Source organism: Centropristis striata, chromosome 11 (genome assembly GCF_030273125.1).
Source record: "Centropristis striata isolate RG_2023a ecotype Rhode Island chromosome 11, C.striata_1.0, whole genome shotgun sequence".
NCBI lineage: Eukaryota > Metazoa > Chordata > Actinopteri > Perciformes > Serranidae > Centropristis > Centropristis striata.
In genome coordinates this window covers 25413379-25440631 of record NC_081527.1, presented here as the reverse complement: position 1 = coordinate 25440631, position 27253 = coordinate 25413379, and the positions used below count along the sequence as shown (strand labels likewise).

At 39.0% G+C, this 27253-nt stretch overlaps 1 protein-coding gene across 3 annotated transcripts; it reads right to left on the bottom strand.

Annotated features, from left to right (window-relative positions):
* Positions 1 to 10055: 10055 nt before the first annotated feature.
* cahz (carbonic anhydrase) lies at positions 10056 to 25458 on the bottom strand. 3 transcript variants are annotated; one of them, XM_059344752.1, is made up of 8 exons: positions 25440 to 25458; positions 22172 to 22228; positions 20007 to 20204; positions 18751 to 18869; positions 15986 to 16078; positions 15776 to 15838; positions 15418 to 15573; positions 10056 to 10898 (listed from the first exon to the last, which is right to left on the bottom strand). In XM_059344752.1, exons 2-8 carry the CDS (start codon positions 22203 to 22205, stop codon positions 10779 to 10781), a joined length of 783 nt encoding a protein of 260 aa, XP_059200735.1. In that variant the 5' UTR covers positions 22206 to 22228; positions 25440 to 25458; the 3' UTR covers positions 10056 to 10778. The 3 variants fall into 3 exon arrangements, with proteins under 3 accessions (XP_059200735.1, XP_059200734.1, XP_059200733.1); XM_059344751.1 differs by lacking the exon at positions 25440 to 25458 and adding an exon at positions 22350 to 22440; XM_059344750.1 differs by lacking the exon at positions 25440 to 25458 and having other exon boundaries at positions 22172 to 22312.
* Positions 25459 to 27253: the final 1795 nt, after the last annotated feature.

Here is a 27253-nt window from a genome sequence, read left to right as displayed (position 1 = left end):
ATTTTATCCATGACTGTATAAATCAATGTTTAAGTTTGTCAAAATCTGGTTAAAATATCAGGTTGAAAAAGTCTCGATTAAAATGAAAAAAGGCTTCTTTGGTTTCTTTGTGATAATGTAAATTAATAATAGGTCTAGGGTTTTTTTCCACACTGCAACAAAGGTGTGTCTAAAAACCAGATAAAACACTAAATCTGAGGGAAATGATCTTGGTGCATAGACAGATAATTTCACTTGACAAGATTTCTTAAATTAAGATTTAAGAAGTATTTATGCAAGTCTGAATGTTTTTTTCAAAAGTAAGTAATTAAGCATATGTGTAAATTTAACCTCTTAAAACCGAAAGTCCACACAAACTTGGTGTCCCGTGAAAGCAGAAACTATGCTGATTACAAAGATATGTGTCACATCACTGTGCGGCAAAAACTTGGGTCTCTCAAGAAAAAGGTTGGGAACGGCTGTCTTAGAGGATTACAGCTTCAGACAGAATCCACTGAAAAGCATCTATTCAAAAGATATATAAAGAAGCCAAATTTAGTGGACAAACAACTCTTTCCTTGACATCTTACTATGACCTCATTTCCATCGAGGTCAAGGAAAAGTGACCCAAGTTAAATCCATGGTAAGCTTGATCTGGTATCAACCATATTGTTGCTGTAGTCCACTATGGTTAAATATCTTTTGCAAAGCCGACAGCAACTTGCATTAAAAAATGTATAATGCAATATTTATCACACAGGATGATGTGATGGCAGGAATATGTTTTATGTTTGTTTGTTTACTTCTTTTTCTGCTAACACTTTACAATAACCATCATTTATAGATGGTAAACAGATAGTTTATTAAAGTTTATGGTTATTTATAAACTATATATAGGCCATTTAGAATTGTAAATACATCATTTATTAATGTTGAACTAACTAAATAATTTATAAATGGCAAATAGATGATATGTTAATGTAAGTTGATAGTTACTTTACCATCAACAAACAATTAAATTATAATTATTAGTTTATTAATAGTTTCAGTTGCACTCATTTTAACATTTGAAAATGTTAATGATTTTGAAATGATTCATATACCTTTAAGAAATTGGTTGAAAACATTTAAAGATTAAATATGTATAGCACTTTGTAAATGGTTAATAATTGGTTTAAAAACCATCTATAAACATAATTTAGATGCTATTGTGAAGTGTTACCCTTTTTTTACAGTCTGCTGTTATTGTCTTCTCATTTGATGCATCTGTCTCAGAGCGCGTATTCACAGCCATGGTATGTTGAAAACATTGATGAACATGCCATGGTTTCAACATGACTGCATAGTAAGGGAGTGCATAGTAGGGAATCAAGAGCTCCTGTCTCTTGGGAAACTCATGAATGTGCTTTTTTTCTTCCATACATTAAAAATTGACATCCATGGCTTTCACATCAGCAGATAGCATATGACTGCAGCTGAGGAGGCACAACATGACTTCAGTGGCAGCAGAACTTCCAGGGAAACAAGAAAGCCTGCAGGATACAACATTAAAATGGCCTGCTCTGCATTGTGTTGATCAAAAGATTGTTTACCTCCATTTAGTCCATGCAGACAGAGACATGGGGACCGGATCACGAAACAAATTCAAGGACATCCTGATATACAGCCACCCACTTCAGTGACTCATTTATGCACAAGATGAATCAGACTTATATTGGTACCTCCTGGATGTTTCTTTTGTTCTTAAAGAGGAGGTCCTGAGTAAATGACTAATGACTCCTAAGATCTTTGACTATTATCAAGAAGTCTTCATAATGAAAGGACATCTCATTTTTTTCGCCAAAGAAGAAATGACTTCTGATCTGACACCTATAACTGTGACAATGTCACTTGTGTGTGCCTTCCAAAACAGTTAGATTTACCAGCTGCAAAGATTAAACTGCTTTTTAATCTTTCTATTAGTAAGTCATCAGATTTTATTCATTAAATGATAATGTGATATTACAAACTAACAAAAAGGAAACAGCTGTCTTATTGTCAGAGACATGCAGTGGTTGTTTGAGGGGAAGAGGCTAAGATTCATGAAAAATATCATTTTTGTAAATAATTACAGTAAGTAACTGTTTGAGTCTGAACCTGTCACAGTCTGACTTTTCCCTCCGAGCAAGCGAAGGTGGCATTTGTCATCACTCATCTGTCTGGCATAGCGGAGGCCTGGGCCACAGCTGAATGGGCACGGGACTCTCCCATCTGCCACTCCCTGGATGGCTTCATGAACTCCCTGAGCAAGGTTTTTGACTCCACCGCTCCCAGTCGTGAGGCGGCCCAGGCTCTGATGTCACTACGGCAGGGCAGACATCGCGTGGCGAATTATGCCATTGAGTTCCACACATTAGCGGCCGACAGCGGGTGGAACTCGGTGCCGCTGTTCGACGCTTTCCTTCATGGTCTCTCCGCCGTCATTAAGGACCTCCTCGTTCCCTTGGACCTCCCTACTGACCTGGACTCTCTTATCGCCCTCGCCATTCGCACAGACATTAGACTGGTGGAAAGAGAGAAGGATAAGAGTCGCCCAGCAGCTGTCCCTTTCGGGCAGAGGGGGCCGTTGAAGCCGGTGGGCATTGTTCTTCAACAGATTCAACTTCACCCTATCGTACCGCCCTGGCTCTAAGAATACTAAGCCTGATGCCCTTTCCAAGATCTTTGATCCTGACCCCAGCCCCAAGACTCCCTCCACTATTCTCCCATCCTACTGTGTGGTAGGAGCTGTCACATGGGCAATTGTAAACAGAGTGAAGGAAGCCTCTGTCAACACCCCTGCTCTGGCAGGGTATCCACAAAATCGCCTTTTTGTTCCTGTCTCCTTACGTCCACAGGTGATCCACTGGGCTCACACCTCACGGGTTGCCTGCCATCTGGGAACCGCTCGGACAGCGTTCATCATCAAGCAACGCTTCTGATGATCGGCGATGGAGAAGGAGGTGGGGGAATACGTGTCTGCCTGCCCTGTCTGTGCGAGGAACAAGGTCTCCTGGCAACCTCCAGCAGGTCTGTTGCAACCTCTCCCGGTGCCCCATCGTCCCTGGTCGGACATCTCCTTGGACTTTGTCACAGGTTTGCCTCCATCTAATGGTAACACCACCTTCGGCCAGGCACTCATTCGGCGCTGCAGGAAGATCTGGAGCGGGGCTCGCCACATACTGCTCCGTAGCAATTTAATTGTAATTTCCCAGCTTGGGATAAATAAAGTACATCTATCTATCTATCTATCTAGCACTGCTCAGAGTAAGAAAGCAGCTGATCGATGCCGGACGCCAGCTCCTTCATATCAACCAGTAGATCGGGTTTGGCTGTCGACTCGGGACCTGCCCCTCAGAGTGGAGAGCCTCCTCGGTTTGTGGGACCTTTCCCTGTCTCCAAGGTCATCAACCCTGCTGCAGTTCGCCTTCGCCTCCCCAGGTCCATGAGGGTCCATCCCACATTCCACGTCAGCCGTCTGAAACCAGCTAAGCAGAGTCCTCTGGTCCCAGCCTCCAGACCCCCACCTCCCCCCGGGTCATCGAAGGGGTCCCTGTGTACTCAGTTAAACGGTTGCTGGCGGTCCGGAAAAGGTGCCGGGGATTCCAGTACCTGGTGGACATCCGGATCTCCCTGGGACGTCCGGTGCCGTCCCTTGAGGGGAGGGGGTACTGTCACAGTTTGCCCCTCCTCTGCCTACTCCAGGCTCCAGCTTCCCACCTGGTGGTGGCTCCCCCCCCATCACACACCTGTGTCTCATCACCTCATTGACTCTCTCACTGCTTTTTGGTTTTGACCCTTGCCTGTTTTTGGACTCTGCCTCTGCCTTATCCCTTTGGATTGTTTGCCTGCCTTGCTTGACTGAACTCCCGTGTACCGAACCATTGCTTGTGATTAAAGACTGGTTACCTCCTGTTTCTGCCTCCCGAGTGCTGCATTTGAGTCCTGTATCTGTGCCGTGTAACAGAACCCAGCTTGCAAATGTATGGTATTTACCATAACTTAATGTTACATTAGTTAACCTTCAATCATGACAGTAAAACAATATAGTGTAAATGTATATGAGAAATATGAGTTTCTTTCATCTTATTGCCTCAAAAAAAAAAAAACCATGGATGGTTCCTTACCATTCTCTTCTTAAAATAAAGAAATAAAATATTAATCACTACTTTCATTGAATTTTGGATGTTTTATTCAAATGTATGACACCCGTGGATTTTCCAGGTTAGAAATTAACCGTGGGTGCAATGGGGCAAAGTTACAGGTGCAAAGTTATGCACCCACCTGCAAACTGCAGCTGAGACCCACCTGATTGGTACAAGGGAGCTCATCATTTCTGCTTATTTTTTTGAAAACAAGAGATAGCATTTCAAACGAGATATCATTTCATGGAAATTAAGTCTATTGACCATAGATTTCAAAAAGAAGTGTAAAACTTGAGACTTGATATACAGAGCACATACAGAGTTACAAACAGATACACAGACAAAAGAGAACCAAAAAACTAAGACTGTGATCTCTCAGAATCTGCTGCCTCAAACGTGTGTTGTCACCATCACAAATAATTTCCACACACAATCTCCATTTTGTTCTGTACTAGCCCAAGGACCACAGCCAACAGTGCTTCTATCCTCATCCTATGTCTATCGATCCCAACCAACCAAATAAGGGCCTCCCATCACACACACACACACACACACACACACACACACACTCAATCTTCTCCAAGACAGACTGATATCAATTCCAGATTCAGCAATAAGTGGTAGAAAAAATTGTCAGTGGCAATTCTCTATTCATATTTTATCAACCTGAATCTATACAGTTTTCGTTAAGTCTATATCAGCCCATTACTTTTTAATCTGAGCAAACACATAGTCATAGAACAATGTCAACACATCCTTTGACCACCGGCTATCCATTTGTTCTTAGCAGTCTGTTTGCTTCCATAATGAAGTGACTGATCTCATAACGAGCTATACAAGTCTCCCATGTCCACCCCCAACATTGGCTAATATCTGTGAAGTGTTTTGAACTGATTCACAAATACAAATATTTCTGAGGCTTGAACCCAAGCAGGATAATCGAGTTTTGGTCCCATTAGGATGAGCAGCCACTGTTCTGTTTATAAAAAAATGCATGTCAGGCCTCAAATTGTTCCAATGAAAAGCTGTTTATCCCCCCTTTTTATATTTTATGATATGAACATGCAGTTGCCATGGTTACTGTTGTCATTCAGCCGTGGAGAGAGTGGCATTGTATGTTACTGTCGGACGGGGGGAGGGGTGGCTGTAGTGCCAGAGGGAGGAAGTTGATGAGAGAATCCTTTGCTTACATAATATTTGGAGTTGACACAGAGGATTAGTCATGCATCTTTCTGTTAAAGCAGAACCGAATCTGTATAGCAGCAGATTAACAAAAATCATGTTTACAATCACAACACAAGCATCATGTTCATAAATTCCAGGCCATCTTCAGCAAGAATACAGTTTCTCTTTCCTCTCTCTGTCTGCCATTGTCTCTCTAAAACAGTGGCCTAGTCTGTGGAGCAGAGAGCCCATTCAGATTGATCAAATCCCCTTTCATATCCTGACAGACACACTTCATATGCAAAAGACACACACACACACACACACACACACACACACGAACGCACGTATGCACACACGCACGCGTGCGCACACACACACACAAATCTCCAGTTCGCCTTTCAAGTGGACATGACATTGTTAGCCAGTTTTGTGGCTCTGTCGTTCTGCTGCCAATTTCTAGGTCATCTGTTTTCTCATTTACAGATTTGTCAGACAGCAGTGGACAAGGACAAGGAAAGACAGGAGAGAGGATGGACCATCAACAGGAACAAAACAACAGTATGCAAGTAAAAGAATAATATCAGTTTAAGGATTTTTGTAGTTTTGTCCATTTGTGATAGGGTCAGTTTCCAGGAAAAATCTGATTTCAAAAATTAACAAAAACATTTTTAATATGACACAAAGACGGCAATGGCAAAAAAATGCCAAACTTGAGGCTTCAAAACTACAGTACACAAACCAATGGGTTATGTCCACAATTTTATACAGTCTATTGGTTCCCAAATTACATAAAGAGCTAGTTTAAAAAAAAAAAAAGAAATGCTGTTTTTTTCCAATACAAAAAGCCATTAATTACAGCTTAGAAACTCTTTACAGAAGGTGCCTTATCAGAATGTGTTATGTATACAGTCCCATTACAAAGCAATCTACCACGATTGTGCTTACATATATTTGATTGGCCATTGCAGCATCTTGCCAGATTTCACTGTGTCGGAGTAAAAAAACTGCAAAAATGCAATATGCTATTATAGTGGTTGTGAGAACACAAAACTGAGATAAAGTGAACCTATGTGTAGAAAAGGGATTTTCTGGTTCCTCCCACAGTCCAAAAACATACAACTTAGATTTAACTGGTGATTCTAAATTGCCCGTAGGAGTGAATGAGAGACTGAATGGTTGTTTGTCTCTGTGTGTCAGCCCTGTGATAGTCTGGAGACTTGTCATGGCTGTACCCCCCTCTCGCCCAATGTCAGCTGGGATCGGGTGCAGCCCCCTGCGACCTGAGTTCAGATAAGCGATTAAGGATAATGAATGAATTAATGTAAGAGAAAGAAGGAGAGGATGAGGATGAAGAAGAGAAAGAAGAGAAAGAAGACTGAAATTAATTAACCTACGTTGCCAAATACAAAATAGTAGGCCCATACAATTGATTAGTAATGAACTTTCAAAGTTTTCAACTTAAGGATGTCCAATGATGTCCTGGAAACTCCATTAAAATCTTCCCCATATGAGCTGTGAATGATCTGGCCTGGTCCTGGACTTCAGTGGAAGATGTCATCATAACCCAATCTGGCTTGCTGCCTTACTCCATTTTATTCATTTGCCTTGACAGATCAAATAATATTACTTTAAATCCACAGTGAGAGTAAGGTGAAAAAAGTGAACCATTACATTTGCCATTCTGAAAACAATAGTCAGTACAACAATAACACAACACAACAATAGGCAATATAAATGCAATCGTAAATATTGACAACTTCTCTTCTAAATCATATGTATTTGATAAAAACCTAATTAACGTTGAACAATTCACACGTTAACATATCGGGGGTCACCAGAGTCAATGGTCAGCAGAGTCAGTCAAATCAGGACAGGAGTCAGGGAGCCAGCAGAGATAAGGCTCAGCAGTCACTGAGTCTGAAGGATTTAGGGCATGGGTTGCAATCCACATATTTTGTGGCCCCCACCTTGATATGAAAGTTTAATGTGAGTTTTATATGAATGGCACTTTACCGTGTTGTGTGTGGAAGGTCCCTTTATTGCGCAAGCTGGAGCTTTGTTTCACTTGTTTCTATGACAACGTTTACAACAACAACAACAGCACGACGGGTAATGAACAGCCCGGTAGCAGTCGTCCATAGGCGCTCGCTATCTCGCTACTTTCTACCATCTACAAATATCATGATGTTCATGTCACCATGAAAGACATGAATATCGAGCGCAAATTTGCGCTAATGACGTTGTCCGTGCGTCGCTGGTTAGCTTGTTACGGCTGGCTGCCGTTCTTCATTTATTGTATTGTTTCTCCGCATTACTCTGCTAATTTTGTAAATCCAGCTGTGGGTTATCCCAAAGTTCATTGGACCTTTCGGAGCTGTGAGACCGCCTACTTCCTGGTTGCTGCGTACTCATCTGTGATTGGTGCGGCGGAGATTCCTGCGAGTCAGCCAATCAGGACTCTTCACTCAACCCACTGCACCTTATAAAAGGCTTGTGGTTCCACAGTTCATGGCGGCTGTGAGACAGTGAGCAGTCTGCCTTTGCTGTTGGATGCATATCAATTTGTGTAATTAGAAGCTTTGTATTATTGAGTGTTGCAGCAGTATTGCTTGTGTCTGGGTGGTTCAGACAGTGCTTTTTTTGGGGAATCTTTGTAAGTTCTGTAGTTTGTAAATTCTTTAGATAAAGATAATCTAGAGTTGGACACCCTTTGTTTGAATTTTAGTTTGTTTTGTCTGTTGTTTTCTGAAAGTTTATGGGTGCTGACCTCTTAGAAGAGGTCAGCACCCATAAACGAGGAGAAGAGGAGAAGAGGAGTACAGACAACGACTAAATGCACAAGGAGGGCGGGATAATTAGTAACAGGTGACAACAATCAGGGGCAGGGACAGCTAATTACACAAGGACGGAAACAAACAAGAGAAGGAAGTGAACACACCTGAAACGAGAGACAGAGTGAGAACAACATAAAACAGAACTGAAATTACTAACAACCCTATCCACCACGCTGCTAGCATGGCTAACATGTGGTACAAAATCTATGGATAACGATACCCTTTTGAGTATTCCTGTGAATATCAAATGAACTCCAGGAGTTGTGAGAAAGAAGAACAATGTGAGACATCTGCAAGTTATATACTTTAATTGATATGTTTTTTCAACAAAAGACATTGTTTCCATTTGTAATGTGACAGCAGTTTTAAGTGACACACTTTTAAAGGCTATAGCTGTTTCACTATAGCCACACTCTATAACATTGACATAAAACAACATTGTGCTGGTCTCTTATTAATATCTGTCATTGCACTCAGTTTAGTTAGATGGAGTAATGACTTTTGGAATTGCTGATGATCTAAAAGTATTTAATAATACTGTATATTGTGTTAATGTCATAAATTGATTATGTCAGTCCTTTCCAACTTAACAGCTCTGTCTTACATGAGACAATGTTTAATGCACTGTGGTGACAGGTAGTTTGGTTGTCATAGTTTTTAAAAATAAAATATGGAGTAACACTTGTCTGTAGAGCCACTGATGAGTGAGTAGTGAGTCATGTAGATGTTCCAATGGGGTATTGGCAAACTTTTTAACTTTAAAAAAAATATCTCTATTTACCCAAATGGATGGAAGCCCAAAACATGCAAAAAAACAAACACAATTTCTTTTCACAAGCAATAGTGAGGATTGGCCTCAGGCTGTTCTATCAGCCAACACTATGTGGGACTGTCTTTCCGACATACTGGAGCATTCCATTGCATTACCATCAGGAGTTTATCATACGTCTGAAAACCTTTGTGTAAAGAAGCGCCTGCTGATGGTTGACTCTATAGTTATCACTGCAAAACGTTACACCCAAACTATGTGTGATCACTTTGTCAATCTGACAAAATTAGGCATCAATAAAATCATGAGTTTAAACAATCTGAGCAGCTGTCTGCAGTACAATCCACAACACAATTAAATGCATAGAAAGAAGCTTCAAGAAGGAAAAGCATATCATATATGTATTATTATTATTATTATTATTATTATTGAAATAAATATCCCTGCATGTATTTAGGCCTACATCCACCTTCAGATAGGCGAGGTGCATTTTTACCTGTAGTATTTAGCACATAGAATGTAGCTTGTCTTTATTTTCATCTTGTGCATTAATGCTACCAAATATATTTCTGTTTACTGAAATTCTTATATTCATTGAAATCCCCAATAATAACTAGAGGTCGACAGATATATCAGCCGACCGATATATTGGTCGGGCCGATATTTGCGTTTTTTTACTTGTACCGATACGTGCGTTTGTTCGCATTATTCGCTAATTCGTTCAATTAGCCCATTCACCATTCTCTGGTGTTAATATATTTTGTTTGTTTCGTTAATAAATGTTTCTTTTTTTGTTTAAATTGAGACTTGTCGTGTCACATTTGTTATCATTGTGTCATTTTTATCATGTATATGGAGGGAGAAAAGGCAATATCGGCTTCAAGAATCGGCCCAAAAAAATCTGCAGCACATATCGGGGATCGGTTAAGACTGATATCAAAATAATCGGTATCTGCCTTAAAAAACCTGTATCGGTCGACCACTAATAATAACACAAACATAACTGATACTCTTGGGTATATTTTGTCTTTGACAAAGCTGACTTTCTTGGCAAACATAAATCAATGCTACATGTAAGAAAATTATTTAGATAAATAGTTATAACATGGTTAGAAGAAATGGGTTGCATAACGTGTTACAAACAAAATGAGGAGATCAGTGGCCAGAATTCCTGTCCCATTGTTAGTATTTGTGACAATTTCCAGTTGATCACTAGTCCCGACCTGTTTTAGCTGATATAGTCTACAATTCATATGCTACCTTCTTCTGTAAGGCAAAGAGGAAAATGTGTATGTAATATTCTGAGTGGCACACGTGTGAACAATCTATGATCTCATTTACATTGAGTCACTTAATGCAGCCCTTCCAGCGGAAGCTTTAGATGTAGAACTCACTGTCTGATGTTATCATTAAATCCACGGTCTGTCTCCTCTTAGCTGATAACAGAAGCTTAAGTTACACTAAAATTACACTTAAATTAGTGTCTCATTGAAGCAATCAGGAAAAATGCTCCAGACTGGCAAACAAGACATCTATCTGTGGCTAAGTGTAAATTAAAGTGTATTTAATATAACATGAACTTTATCTGGATGTGAGGCACTTGAAATGGCAAGTGTAATTGGGGCCTAATAGTGTCAAAGCTTTACATTTACTCAAAGTGATTTTTTATTCTAGATACATCCAAGTAGTCTATGTCATAGAAAGTGTAAGCAGAGGGTTTTTCTATGTCTTATCAAGTTGATGTCCATAAGGCTAATATAAGCTAAGTAAAGGCTGCATGTGGAAAAAATTCAGGGAGTAAGAAGGTTCAGGAAAGGATGGAAGGATAAGCAAGGGGGAGAGGAGGCTATGAAGATGAAACAGGGTTTATCTGAAGGAGGCGCGGACAGGACGGCCCTTCAGAGGCTGAGGAGGCCGGTAGTTGTCCACCATGCAGCATGGAGCTTCTCCTTCTCCAGTGAAGAGGAGGCCACGGAACCTGGCCATCTAATGAGGAAGGAGGGAATGATAATAAGAAAATTAAAAGATCTGAGTCACATAAGCAGTAGCTGAAATGTTTTTGCAATTAAATATGAAATATTCATATGTATAATATGTAAAACTCCATTGTGACTGAGAGCACTTTAAGAGGAGGAGGTGTTAAGAGCAAAGTTTGAATCGATTAATCTGTGTCCTGGAATGTGTTCTGTGCATTCACTCAATGATCTACTGGACAGCAGAATGAATATGCTTAAAACTACATATTGCTGGTTTGCTACCTTGCCTGGGGCTAAACCCTTACAGGCTGTTCACACATATGGACCCGGTAACACTTTAGATTAGGGAACACATATTCAACATTAATTAGTTGCTTATTAGCATGCAAATAAGTAACATATTGGCTCTTAATTAGTCATCATTAAGTAGTTATTAATGCCTTATTCTGCATGCACTTTGAGCCAATGTTAGTCTATCAGTGAGCCACTTTGTAGAGTAATGATTGCCATTACAATCTACCAATCCTCATCCAATCTTCCAAAAGGAGCCACCAGTCACGTCAAAGGTCTGGAGAAGGTGGCTATTTGCCGTTTCCATGGTTTCCTTCACCGCTTATAAAGTCCATACAAAGTAAAGCATATTAAGATCGTAACTCATATACAACAACTTCCTTACTTACTACTAATAAGCAATAATTCTGAGGTTATTGAGGGAAAACTCTTAATGTCTTACTGGTTGTATAATAAGGCCATGCAGAATAAGGCATTCATAACTACTTAATAATGACTAATTAAGAGCCAATATGTTACTTATTTGCATGCTAATAAGCAACTAATTAATGTTGAATATGTGTTCCCTAATATAAAGTGTTACCGTGGACCCAAAAGCTGGGACATTGATGCACTTGTTTAATGCCCACAGAAATAGAAGATTGCTAGAAATAGAAATATATATATATATATATATATATATATATATATATATATATATATATATATATATATATATAAATAAATAAAATTGAGTTGAATTGAATTGATGACTAGTCTTTCACAGCACTTCATAATGGTTTATGAAATGGCACAATTCCATAATAGTAATAATACCGTAAGTTAATAATTTTTAGTAGGCTATATCAATCTTTGTAGTATAACAATACATCTTGTTAATTCATCAAATTATGCTTATTGACAACTTATATTTAAAAATAAGTTTTGTAATTATATCAGTTTTGTTGCAATATATTTTCAATGCTTTAATTTTGGAGTGTAAAAATTCCACATTAGCAGCAAACGGGATCCGAGGTGTCCATGTTAGATGTGTAATGCACAGAGAAGGTGATGCGTTGGTGACATTATAGGGTGTTATAAATGGAGGAATTATGTCTAACCGGCAATCCCTGAACAGGGAGCAGGAAGAACTGTTTATGTACACTGTTAAACGGAAACAAATGCCACAGTGTGTGTTGCGTAGGAACCAGAATGATGAAACATTCCCATGAGCTCTTGTATCATCAGTTAGCCAGATGAAAGAGCACTTTGATTTAGGAGACAACAGGCCAGGTATACAGTAGTGTCTGCTCTAGTCCTGCACAGTCTGCCTGGGACTGAAGGAAACCTTCCTGGACCATGTTCAGTTAGAAGAAATATGAAATTTAATGCAATCAGCTGCTTCACTTGTAGGCAGAATGTTGTACAGGGCAGCCTGTACAACACCCTGCTGCTGTGGCTGTTATCTTCTATGTGCACATGGTGATGCAAAACACAGCCCTGTTGAAACTAGTGTCATGTTGCACACATAGTAGCAATAAGATTAGGAAATTGTCCTAGAACTGCCTTTATTTTCCTCTGCAAAACAAGGTACATATCTGAACACTTAGCTACTGGAATGAAGTGTACATGTTAGGGGAATTTAAACTGAGTTTAAAACATCTAGCTCTGTGTGTGTGTGTGTGTGTGTGTGTGTGTGTGTGTGTGTGTGTGTGTGTGTGTGTGTGTGTGTGTGAAGCTACTAAAGCTGCAGTGTCTCGTAGACAACAGCTCCTCTGGGACTCATATAGCCTTTAGCTAGCTGGTTAGCTTGGATTCAATTATCCTCAGCAGGCTAACACAACAATGTTTGTACTTCATTGTCGCAACAAAGTACACTGTAAAAAATGTCTGTAAAATGTCTGTATGAATGGGTAAATTCAGTTTCAGTAACAATGAAACACTGTAAATGAATATGTCAGCCATAACAGTATTTCTTCTTTAAAAAAAAACAAAAAAAAATTACTCCACTGTAAAATACACTGGCACTGTGTTTGTAACAAAATATACTGTAATACAAGCCATGACTTTAATTTTTGCAATTATTTTTTGTAAAAATACTTTTTCTCACTGTTAAATGTTCTCAACACCATATCTTCAACAGAAATATACTATATATATAATGGTACAATCTTTAATTCATGCGGCATTTATAAAGTATTTTCTTGTGAATTATATGGCAATTATATGGTTTCTTTTGATGGAAAACCTTTTTATTTTTTTAGGTAAAATATGGAATAAAATGGCAATCTTAAATGTGAGTTGCACTCTATTTATCACGGTAAAGTTCTGGCAACCACAGCTGCCGTTTTTTTAACCGTAAAATCGACAGTTTTTTTTTTTTTTTTACAGTGTTTGTGTTGTTCTGTACATCGCAGTAAATAAATATTACTCATTATAAGCACATCTTATCGTATATCTATCATTTATTTGAAAGGTAAAACTGACCATTTGAACATTTAGATGAAAAAAAACATTACCTATGTGGGTTTTTTATGTCACATGAAGGTAAAGGGTGGCAGTGTTCATTATGGAAAGAGATAAAGTGCAAACTGCCCACTTGAGACTGGCGGGCAGTGTAATCTAAGAGAAACACGTCCCTCAAGGCTCAGACCCACCCTCATCTAAAGCATGATATGGCCTCGGACACTCCTGTTTGTTCTCCGGTATTTAAGATACATACAACATTTAAGAGTTCCCTAGACTACACGTAAGCCACCCACACTACAGATCCGGTTTTTGTGCTGTGAAATTTTAATAATTTTCAGTAAAAAGCATTTCACTCTACTGCAAATCTGCTTCATAACATCGATCGATATGACAAACAAGCATTTTAAAAGTTGATTACTTGTCATCTTGCAGACAGACCTGATGAAAAAAATAAATTCTTTAAATTCTACATTTTGTCGACTTCTTCGACATAGGCATCATTATGTTGGTATTTCAGCTTTTAAAGCGTTTATCTAAACCCTGATCCTGGGGAAGACAGGTAACCCACCTGAGCTGGGTGCACCTCTAATTAATCATATTTTCTTGTAGAAGTATTCTGTATCTCTACTTGTTACTTTATGGTGTTATACAGTGCAAAAAACCTTTCAATCACAAACCAAAGATAACTCAAACAACAAGCAATGACTCATCTGTGAGTCAAGAATAGAAATTGCTCAGCAGCAGATTTATAATTATGCAACTGCATGCAATGTTTGTCTAATACATGCATGCCCATATTTGGAATTTATATTCACATCTTTCTCACATTTAGGGGCTTTAGATGCTTTCTTGGCTTAAAAAACATTAGTTAGTTAGTTGGCACGTTAAGGGAACATCATTGCTTGTCACTGTATATGGAGCTGTATCTTAAAAAGCAAGTACCGTATTTCCTCAATTTAAAGCCCCTATTAATGACCGGCCTCATTTAGTAACTGGGTGTAAAAACAATTTTTAGTAAATAAAAGCCGGCCTCTTTTATAAGCAGGGTGTCTAACCGGTGTTATGTCAAAGTCTGTTCCCCCGTCGATATGTGTCCCCCTTACCTTAACCTGCACCAACCTGACCCCTGACCCCAACCAGTCCTCCTTTAAGTTGTTAACATGAGCCCAAGTTTACCTTAACCCCAAACAGTTCTCTCTACAAGGCCTAACCTTAAACTTAAATCCTAACTCCAACCACAGAGGTGATGCTACGGAGAACACCATTCAGGAAACATCATTTGACGGGTAACAGATTTCAACACAACACCTGTATTTTGAAGTTTGGCCACACGAGTTAGTACTGTAGGTAAATATCGTTGTTTCTCTTGCTGTCCTAGTCATTCTCTGTAAAGTCAGGCCGTTTACGCACATTTTCTTCTGGGCTTTTTAGTAGTTAAGACATTTAAAATCCTGCTTAAAATGAACATTCAGCGTGCTGTTCATTATTTGTTTACATCCGAGTACTTCCAATATGGCTGACATCCGGGTAACTGGCTACAATACATTGTGTAAAACACTCTAAAAAGTGCCAATCAGAGCTGCTCTGATTTTCTTTTTTTAATAAAAGTCTCCTTCAAATAATAGCCTGCCCCTATTATTAGCCGGTCCCAAACTGATTTTTTATTAATAGAAGCCCCGGCTACTATTTGAGGAAAGACGGTACTTCAATGTTTTACCTATATAAAATCAAAATTTGTAATTTCACCTTTCAAATTATACATGTTGTGTACTGATATATGTGAAGCTAACCTGGGCAGGGCTGACACTGATCGGCTCTTTGAGGACAATCCAGGTGACACTCTCCAACAGTGGAGGTGTGGTCAGAGAGCCATCGTAGGTCCAATAATCCAGAGAACCAGGAAGAAGAGTCTTTGGATCGAAGTTAGGGAAGGTAGTCTGCTTTCCCTGCAGGTGTCAGGGAAGGAAGGATGAAAATAAGGAGTGAGGGAGGAAAGAAGGGAGGAAAGTACGTGTTACTCATTGTTAACCCGTAAGAATGGAGTTGTTAGTTTCCCAAGCTTATAAATTGCTTTTCATAAACAATGTGATCACATTTGTTTATTCTGATACTGCTGTTTTTTTTTCTTTCTTTTTTGTTTTTTTTTACCTTAGTCTTAATGGCATCCAACATGTCCAGCACTTTCTGCAGCCTGGGGTTGGCAGCACCAATCTAGAGCAAACAACAGATAAGCACAATTTATAATACCAAAATACAGTGTTCATTGTTCTACTTTTCTCTTTACCTTACATATTTTTGCAGGCCATGGAAACTAGTACAGTCACAGACTGATGGTTGGTTGAATCACTGATGAATTACCTTGAGAAAGACCCCCACTACTGCAAGTCCATCAGGCTGGCTGGCTGCCTCTCCAAAGCTAGGATACTTAGTGTTCCAGTGAACAAGGTGAAGCTAACAAGAAAAAGAGAGAAAGTTTGATTTTAATAGCAGAGGCTACAGATAAATGATTCACATTGCATTTCTTCTGGCCCTGGGTAAAATGTTTGCTGGAACATGTAACTAATGCTTGTATTCTAGATTGAACATAAAAATGCAGAAACACAACTATACTTCTGAAAACGGCATACCCACAGGTAGCAATAAAGCCCTAACCCTAAAACCATTCTGTAGTGCATTCAGCAAATCTGTTCAACGACATCAACAGGCCTGGGCAAAAGATGCCAGTGTTTTCTACAGATCTAAAATTGTCATTTAGCAGACGCTATTATCCAAAGCGACATACATTTGAGAGATCATACAACACAAGCCAGGATGAAGTCAAGAAACAACACAAGAATAAGAATAAGTGGCATATATTATGTTGAGTCCTGTTAAGACGTAAGTGTTTTTGGGACACAAGTGCAGTTTTGTGTGTATGTGTGTGTGTGTGTGGGATTCAGCAGATCGTATGGAGTTTGGAAGGTTGTTCCACCACCGGGGCTCTACAGAGGAGAAGAGTCTGGTTTGGAACGTAGAGGCCATCAACGGGTAGGGGAGCCAGACGACTTTCACTTGAAGAGCGTAGTGGACGGGAGGGTTTGTGGACCTGAACAAGGGAGTTCAGATATGTAGGAGATGTGCCCTGTCTTGTAAGCAAGAGACAAGACTTTGAATTTGATGCTGCTGCGACCGGGAGCCAGTGCAGAGAGATGAGGAGCGGAGTGACATGTGCTCTCCTGGGCTGGTTGAAGACTAGACACGCCGTCGCGTTCTGGATCATCTGCAGAGGCTTGGTGATGCAGCAGGAAGACCTGCCAGTAGAGAGTTGCAGTAGTCTAAACAGGATAACACAAGGGCCTGAACCAGGAGTTGTGTGGATTGTTCGGTCAGATAGGGTCTGATCTTCCTGATGTTGTACAGGGTGAATCGACACGATCTGGCAGTTGAAGACACATGAGTCTTGAAGGTCAGTTGGTCATCAGTCATGACATCCAGGTTCCGTGCAGAGTTTGCGGGCACAAGGCATGGATCCAAGCTGAAGATTGATGGGCTGATGTAGGGCTGGGAGGCCGGTATGACTAGAAGCTCCGTCTTAGAGAGGTTGAGTTATCAACAGCCCCAGACTTTCAGACATGTTTGAGGTGACTTCTCTTGACTTCCTGCTTACAGTGAAAAAGAGGGAGAGCAGATGTGCTGCCACCACAAGAGCCGGAAACTAAGATTACTCTGAGTTACAATTTGCGAATTCAGCTTCCCCTGTGTCTTGATATAGTGGAAAATTCATTGTACAACAATGTGTGAGTATGTAAAAAGTCCCATTAACAAAGGTGTTTTGGCCACACCTGCCCATAATGTTTTACTGACACCTGGGCTGGGAGTACGACACCTCTTCTGACGCCAAGGAAATCAATCCTTGTGCCACATCCGAACCATGCTCCAGGTTGGCAAGACTGCCATTTCTTCCAAATAAATGGAGCACTACGACCTCTCAGTCCTGGGCTTGGCACAAACAAGATGGACACAGATGGGAGAGGTTTGCCAGTGGGCAGTCCATTAGCTACTCCGGACATGAAGAAAAGGGAGCAAAGTGTATTCTCCCATAAAACAATCCACAAAACAACCTATTTGTCACCAGACCATGTGACAGGAAACGTTCAGAAGTTCAGAAGGGCCGTGGAGGATGTCAGAAGAAGAAAAGAAGGAGACGTAACATCAGATTACTATCTCCTGGTTGGGAAATTCAAGCTAAGGTTAAAGAGACATTACCGCACCAAAAGCCAAAGAGCAAAAGAGCAAAATACAATACCAAATACCTCAATAAAACTCAGGTGGCAAAGAAGGACGACATAGCTCTACTTTCAGAGAAGATGGACAGGACAAAAGCTGCGCCAATGCAACAAAGGTCATGAAGATCCACTCAAAAACTGGCAATCCTATTGTTATACACAACAAGGCCCAAGAGGAGGTGGAAGCATTCATGTACTTGGGCAGTGTTGTGAACACCACCGGAAGAGCAGTATCAATAAGGCTAGGGTGGTGTTTAACATGCTAAGGAAGATCTGGAGCTCATAACATATCTCAGTTATTACCAGAATACGCATTTTTACTCCAACATGAAACAGATGGTGCTGTCAGCATTCACAAACACCTGCCTCAAAAGAATACTGAACATCTGGTGGAGAAACAAAGTAAGCAATGTAGACCTGTGGAAAAGAACAAACCAGTATCCCACTGATGTACAAATTCTAAGAGTAAGTGGAGTTGGATTGGACCCACCCTCAGAAAACCTGCTCCAAACATCACCCAACAAGCCCTGAAATGGAACCCAGAAGGACCAAGGAAAAGAGGTTGCCACAACAACAGCTGGAGAAGAAGTATCCAGGCAGAAATGTCTAGGCTTGGGCTCAGCTGAGAACTAGAACTAGAACCGCCTACAATCGAGTGGAATGGGGAATTAATTAATTTTAAATGTAAAATACAGAATTAATTACTTCAAATACACTGTGTATGAAAAATAAAAACAACCATTATAAACAGAAGAACCACCACCATTATCACTACACAACCTAGCTATTTATTTCATGAATGTAGGACCTATTTCTGTATGTGGTAGTTGTAAGTAAGAGCTCCAGTAGCTTGAGTACCTCACAGGGGAACTTGATGCCGTTGACAGTGTGTTCGGAGCCTCTGTCATCACTGGCTCCCCAGTGGAAATGGAACTGCCTCAACCGGTATGTTCCAGAAATAGGACCTCCAGTGAGGGCTGGTTAGAACAAAACAACATAATTAAAGATGCATTCATGAAAATACAGATTTAAAACCAACAACAAAGTAAATTATCTGTAACCTGCAAATGATAATTCAGGCAATAATAACATCTTAGACCTTGTACCTGTATTGTACATGATCTTATGACTTCTACTTATTCATATTCCATTTAATGTTTTTATATTCTTTCTCATTTTTTGTCCTACTGTGCAATGTTTGTTGCTGTTGTCCTGCTCATCAAATTAATCACTTTCTTTATTTTGATGATAGAACACGTATTTCATCCCTGTAGAAGAGCAGGGTCTTTTTTCTCCCCTAAAAACAGCCTGGTTACTGATTGGATAGATCACTAAGCAGGATGTGATGTAGTATTCGACGCCACAACAACACGCGCCATTTGTAAAAGCCGGCGAAGCAGTGTTGTCAACTTAGCGACTTTGTTGCTATAATTAGCTTTTCTTAACGAGCCACCGGCCCCAGCAGCTCGTTAAGAGGAGTAAGAACGAGTCGAAGCGGCACATTTCTCCTGCAGCAGTCTCTCCCAGCTGCAGTCACAGAGCCGGCTAACTGTACACAGTTAGCGATGCTGGTTAATACATGATCCCTATGTTTATGGAGAAGCTGTGCATAATTAGTCATGCTGCTTTGTTTATGATCAGCTGCTGACTTTGTGCACAGTTAGCGACGGCGGCCACAGTGGCGTCTCCTGTGTTCAATCCGTCACGACGATCGAAACCATACGTCACCTCCGGAGTCTCATAAATCCCTATGGGGGTCATTTTTGTAGTGGAGACACGCAGAGTGAGTGGACATTTGAGAGGGCGTGGCCGGAGACTTTCCCGCTGGCCACTAAAACACGGCTAGTGGCAGAAAGTTGCATTTTGCACTTTTAATTAATATTGATATGCTTTTTGTGATATTCAGATGAATAGATGTTAAATAAAGAGTGTGAGTACAGCGTGAGGGTGAGGTGGTGCAGATGTCCTGTTCACCTCCAGATAAGAACACTAGAGCTAACATCATCAGACACACTCTTATCTGCTACAGTACAGACAGCAAGGGTGGAGGCAGAAACAGGACCGCTAGATAAGGTTAACTAATACTGACTAGAAATGAACATAGCTCTACTTACTGGAACTGTCTGTGTCATCCACAAAGTCCACCTGGAAGGAGTGTCCATTATTGAGAATGCCCGAGGAGTTGGAGGGGTCATACTTGAGTTTTAGAGCCCTCAGAGAGGAGTCATATGGGGCCTCCTTAGGGACAATGTTGATGGGAGATTGTCTGGGCCCATTAGCCACAGGATAATCTCCTTCCCACTTGTCAGGTCCTACAAATACAGATCAAAATGTTTAATAGATGTATGTCACACTCAGTGTTTTGTCCTACTCTATTCCAATCTATGTATGTTATGTTCACTTTTACACTGATCTCAGATAATCAGATCATTTTCTTAAACATATAAAGCAATGTCACAGTGCAAAAATACTCACTAAGGGTAACAAAAACAAGTTTTATCATAAAAAACGTATTAAAGTGTCAAAAGTAAAAGTATACATTATGTACAGTAGCCTCTTTCAGACTGATATTACTCCTGTGTACCGTTCAAGCACCATTTTAAAAAATGGAAAATGACATTGGAAATATTTAAATAAAGTACAATTATCCATTGTAATTACCGCTGTTCTTGGTTAAAAACTATTTTAAATGTACCTAAAATGTAACATGTGATAGCAAGTAATAGTTATTTTAGTTTAGGAGCAGGATCATTCATATGATACATGAACAAAATAATTATAATCCATCTACAGCTACATTTAATGCCTTTCCCACTTTTCTTTAAATTAAGAATTTAATTAATGTATGTGTGTGTTAGTGCTGTTCATTCTGAGGGAAAGTTAATATTACTACTACTTTAACCCTTTGATGCACCACGTGGGTCTAAAGTGACCCAACTAAGTTTTTATGTTCTATATCTTTGGAATTGATTAATTTAATCATTCAGTATTCCAGGTTTTCCTCAATTAACTTGTTTTTAATCATCATACATTGTTTGAATTTCTTACTTTTTTAATAAAACCCTTTTTTTTTATCACTACGCTTCTAATGCACAAGGTCATTTTTGACCCATGTGTGTGAACTTGATGTTAAAATACAAAAAATATTTTTCTTCATAAAGTATGAAAGGAAAAATGGATATAATGATCTGTTGTAATAAAAAAAGATATTCAAACACACTGCCAGCATGAAATAACATGGGAAATTAATGCGGGTCATTTTTGACCCATGTTGTGCATTAGAAGGTGTTTAAATGTTGTGCATCAAAGGGTTAAAAAACAAACAAAACAAAAAAGGTTGTCATATGTGTTGCACAAAGTTATGAGAAAACAAAGATTCTCAAAGTGTATGGATTTAAAATCACAATGTTTTGCTGTTTAACCAGTAGAGTAAGTGTCAAAGTGTTACCCTGAAGTTCCAGGGTTCACTAATGTTAATAAGTATTTCACTAATGGCATTAATATTAAGGAATAGCAAATTATGAACTACAATGTAACCTACTATCTGCACAAATGCAATATTGAGTTTAGCATGTTTTGAATGAATGAATGCTTTTGTAATAAAATAAAATCTTTTTTTTAATAAAAGGATCCATCAGAGAGCAACTGAAAACGGACTATAGGCTGAAGCCCCAAGGCTTATTTTTGCCTCTCCTGTACCATCTACATGTATACATTATATAAATTACATTAATTGAATAATTCACATTGTTACAAAACACATGATAGCTTTAACTGAAAAATCTAATTCAATCAAATTTCATTGTAACCTTTGATAATTTTAGACTTTAAGGTCTTCTTGAAAACTAACATAGAATTACACATCTTTCGTTCATCATTTAGTCCATAATTCCATAATTTTACACCCAAAACTGACACACATCTGTACTTGAGATTAGTTCTGACTTTGTGAGTTTCAAACATTAGCAACCCCCTTAAGTAATAAATCCCCTGCCTTCATTTAAACAATTTTGAATACAAACAAGAATTGACATGTTTATCACTTGAAACATAATTTCTAATGTTTTTGAACATACAATGTCCAAAAATGTTAATGTGTGTGATCTTATAAAAAGCTGATTTGTAGAATCACGGTATCCAACTTCATTTATTATCCTAATAGCTCTTTAATGAATTTAATTATTGGATCTAGGTTTGTTTTATATGCATTTCCCCAAAATTCAACCTGTTACATAGAAAGCTGAACGTCCAGGAGGCCTACAGGCTGACAGATCCTCACCGTTAGTTGCTCCGTATCCCCATCCGTGAGACATGGCTGCTTCTACTGGATGCTATCCTGATAACACACACACCAACAAAAAAAGATTAATCCGGATGAGTCTACAAGTCGAACAGAGGCAGACGAGGGTGATAAGAAATGCTGCGGCTGGCTTTATATAGGGGATCCCAGTCCTCACCCCGGTGGGTTTGGCTTGTCTGTCACTGAGCGGTGCAGCCATCCAGAGATGTGATGGTGGATCCTCCAGTCCTGGTCCTGGAGCTCTCCACCTCCCCTCCTCTCTGCTCCCTGCTCCCCTGCCCTCCACTCCTGTTTTCGGAATGTTCAGAGGCAGATTGTTGCGGAGATGCGATCGTGATTTGTGATCCTGATTCTCTCCGCTCCAGGCTGCGATGGATTTGTTCCTGATGCGCGCACCCCCATCCACACACATTCATCACATCCATGCCGCGACCCCGCGCTGCTCAGCTGTCCGGGGATCAGTGCAGCATTAGGCTGTGAGGATCCGACGCTCCAGCGGATTTTATCGCAATATCCTGAAGTGGAGATTTTCCTCTTCACCTTTTGCCAGCCTTCACTGGTCTCGGTGATCCAGATCCTTGTGTGGCCTGCAGCTTTATGACGGCTGCATGCGGCGGGATGTGTGTGTGTAACCCCTGCTACATGTGCTGCCTGGGACTCTCTGCAGGGCTGCACACACACATTCTGTCTCCTGAAGCAGAGCCCTCCAAACCCACACACACAACCCCAACCTCATTATTATTAATTTTTGCCCTGTAAAAAAATAGTAGCATGTTCGTGCACACGCACGCGCGCATGCACGCACACACACACACGCACACAGATTATTGGATGTAAAGATAGATAGATGTTTGTCTGTTAAAAAACGATGTTATTCAACTGATAATAATAAAATATGTATAATAATAAGTAGTACAATATACATAGTACCACTGAAAAACTTAGCGAAACATTACAAAGAATTTAATTACATTTTTATTACAACCATGTTCATTCTATGGTGTGAATGAAAAAAAACTTTCACATTGCTGCTGAAAAACACAACCCAAAATTTATTTTATCCAACATTTGGGTTCCAAGTGGAACTTCATATTTCATAAAGAATGTGCGGTATACACTGTTGTATTCTGGGTAATGGAGTGATATGTTGTTACACTAGATTATAAACTAATTTTTATTTTTATGTTAATTAGGAAAAATATGGAGAACTTTTATTTTTGAAGAAGCAAACTGAGTCAGTTGATTTTACAGTAACTTTCTGGTTTTTATGTTTCATTTTTACAAGGGACTGTGATGTTTATTTGCTGCGAAATTATTTTCTGTATAGCACTTTTAAAAATGAAGAAATGGATTTTCCGGTTGTGGATGGAAGTTATTCTCCCGCGTTGTACTCGCTCTCTCTGTTATGGAGTTTGAGATCAGAGGGATGCATTTCTCTGCTATGCTATTTTATTTATTTTACTCTACTTTAATACTTTGTATTTCATTGTAGTTATATGTGTTCCTTACCATCATTGGCATGGAGAAAAGTGATATTTAATGAAGGCCTTGAGATTTTCGCACATTTTGTAATTTATTTTCATGCCATCGCCTGTAATTACCTATTAGTCAGACTGACTGAAGTAGAGTGAAGGTGCATTTTTAAAAAAAGGCCGCCATTCCCCGTGTGGACAGACAGGAGGTGACACTGGCCCTAATTCATCAAACAAACGTAGAAACGAGCACAGATCTGAGCGTATATTTCATCTTACGACAAGGTTCACGTGGGATTTATCAAATGTTCATATCGCCAATCACAGCGTGACAATAGTCAGCTAATGATAAATGTGGCGGCGGCAAAAATTTAAATACCATGGGCTAATATATACTCAATTCAGATGCCTTGCCCAGAGAGTTTATGACACCAAAGGCCAAGAAGAGGATTTTTCCCAATTTTTTTAAAAACTCACCTTTATTAGCATTGCAAATAAAAACTGGAGTGAAATAGACATTTTACAGAAATACGCAGCAATGGAAGTACTCAATAAGTAGTAGGGAGTAGGGAGTGTTTCCCAGAATGCCTTGCAGCCCTATGTTCTTACATGTAAATGAGGTTTTGGAAGCAATCAAAGTGAATGAATGCTTTATTTCGGTTACAGAAAAACGCAAAAAATAAAGACAACAAAATAAAATCATGTCAAAGTGTTAATAACATGTTAGGGTTGTTACACAGGTTACATTAATGTCTACTTATTTATCTTCAATGTTATTTATTGTTGTTTTAGGGAATGAGTCAGAGAGCACCATTGGAGAACTGACTGGTACATTTAGTGAGACTCTGCCCCTTTCACTTACATGGTGCGCAAAGTCTATGTGACTGTGTCATCATAAAGAGACATAAAGTTCAGAGCTCATCTTTCTGTGTCCTGCTTGCTAACCATAGCTCGCAACAATATTATACATATTGAGCACAGACTTAAAGTTTTCACAGCTTTGTTTGGTTGCAGCCAGGAGATAAGCAATGTTTTAACTCTATGGAGTCTTGGGCTATTTTGTCCATTTTTGAATCCTTTTCATGTCTTTTTGTGTCTTTGTTAGTCATTTTGTGTCTTTTTTGGTCATTTTGTGTCTGTTGTTGTGTCTTTTTTAGTTATTTTGTGTCTTTTTTGTCATTTTGTGTCTTTTTTTAGTCATTTTGTGTCTTTTTTTGTCATTTTATGTCTTTTTGTGTCGTTTTTTGGTCTGCTTTGTTTTTACGTCTGGATGTGATGAAGAAGCCATGCTTTGGCGCTTTTGGAGACTCCAGAGGGTTAAAGTAAGTTTTAATCCAAAAGAAGAGGAATTTCTCAGATTCAGAAAGTGAAACGCTGACGTTACAGCTGCAACACAACAAACTGGTTTTGTTTGGCAGCATAAAAAGTGAAGAAGAAGGAAATCAGTGGTGCTGTCAGCAGAGTAGTAGTGGAGCATTCAACTCCTGGTGAGGTTGGAATATTTCATTTATACATCATGATATATAAAGCCTAATAGTCTATATAATATCCTAATATTGTTGTTATTATGATGGAGAGATAATATTCACCTCTTTACATTTAGTAATAATTCTGTCCTGCGCACACACACACACACACACACACACACACACACACACACACACACACACACACACAAGCCCTAATTGACAGTTTAATGTAAAATATGATGCCCGTTTCTCTTCAGCATCATAACTTCAACAGGCACAGATTCTACACAAAGGAAACAAACTTACTCTTTCCAATGATGTGCTCCTCTGATATCTGTTGTGAATAAACAAAAATACATTGAAATATCATGTAGAACGTGCTCTTTATGACTTAAGCTGTTTTAGTCATCAAAATAAAAATAATAACACTGTATCCATGGTAACAAAACAGGAGTACTTAACAGAAGGCCAGAATGTAGAAACTTTATGAGAGTGTGATTGTCTGTCTCTATGTGTCAGTCCTGTGATAGTCTGGAGATCTGTCCAGGGTGGACCCGCCTCTCACCCAATGTCAGCTGGGATCAGCTCCAGCCCCCCAAGACCTGAGTTCAGGTTAAGATAATGAATGAATGAATGAATGAATGAATATATACATGTCTACATTTATTCATACCTGTCAAGGTGTTTGCACGGAAGTTCTACGCCAAACAAGTATTGTGCATCCTTTGGCCTTGGACAAGACACCTGCCATGACATAGTTGTAAATGGACAACATTTGTATAGCGCTTTTCTAGTTATTGCAACCAAAGTGTTTTTACACTACAGATCATCATTCACCCATTCACACACACACACACATTCATACACAGGTGCACTGCAAAAAACAACTGACAAAAATAAGAAATAAATAACTACAATTGAGCAAATACATGCTCGAAACAAATAAAATTAGCTGCCAGTGCAGTAAGTAAATGTTTCTTTGTAAGAATTCTTTAAATAAGTAAAAATATCTAGACACTGGAAAAACCAATGATAGCTTGAAATAAATCAAAATATACTTATTTTTGAGCAACTGTGGCTTGAAAAGCACAACTGTAGTAACATTAAAATAAACCAGCAATACTTGAAACGATGTGGTAGAAAATGCTTTTGAAATAACATTCAAACTACATGCAACTAAAACCAATATTTTAGGTAAAAACTCACCATATTCAACAGTTGAATAGCTTGAAAAGCATGAAAAAGCTCACAATGTCAATCCTAAAAAGAAGTCTTTAAACAATAAGATAATTAAATGAGGACATAATAATAATAATAATTATTATTATTATCATTAATAATAATAATAATAATAATAATAATTATTATTATTATTATTATTATCATCATTGTTATTATTATAATTAATTATATTTATGATTATTATTATTCATGATAATAATAATAATTATTATTATTATTATCATTGTTATGATTATTGTCGTTATTATTATTATTATTATTATTATTATTATTATTATTATATAAGCACATAAAGCTATGGTCAGTTGGTAAATTATACTCAAAACAATATAATTAAGATACTATTGCTAGATAGAAGAAGAAAATACTTGGTAAGATTCATGTTTTTGCAGTGTAACCAATCACATACTCATCTTCACCTCAATGTCAGTAAAACAAAATAAATAATTATCAGTCCCCCCTCACCATAGCAACCCAACAACACTTTCAAATACCTTGGAATCATCTGTTAACTTAAACGACTCTGTCTATCTTACCGTTCTACCAGAGAAATGATTTAGCCCATCTAATAATACTGTTCCACCTGCTCCTTCAATATGCTATCTGTTACTAACTGGGCCACACTCACACATAAACAATACCACTGGCACAATTATCAGTCTCCCCACACCCAACCTAACTGAACTTAACGATAAGACCATCACACACATTGCAACCATGATAGCACAGGATATCACACACCCTCAACCACCATCCCTCCCTCCTGCCCTCTGGGTCCAGGTACACAGCTCTTAGAAAGAAAGCAGGTCCTGATCCCAGCTGCCATAGACGTCTTATGCTCCCTATACACCAGAAGACTTTGAAAAGATTTGGAAAGA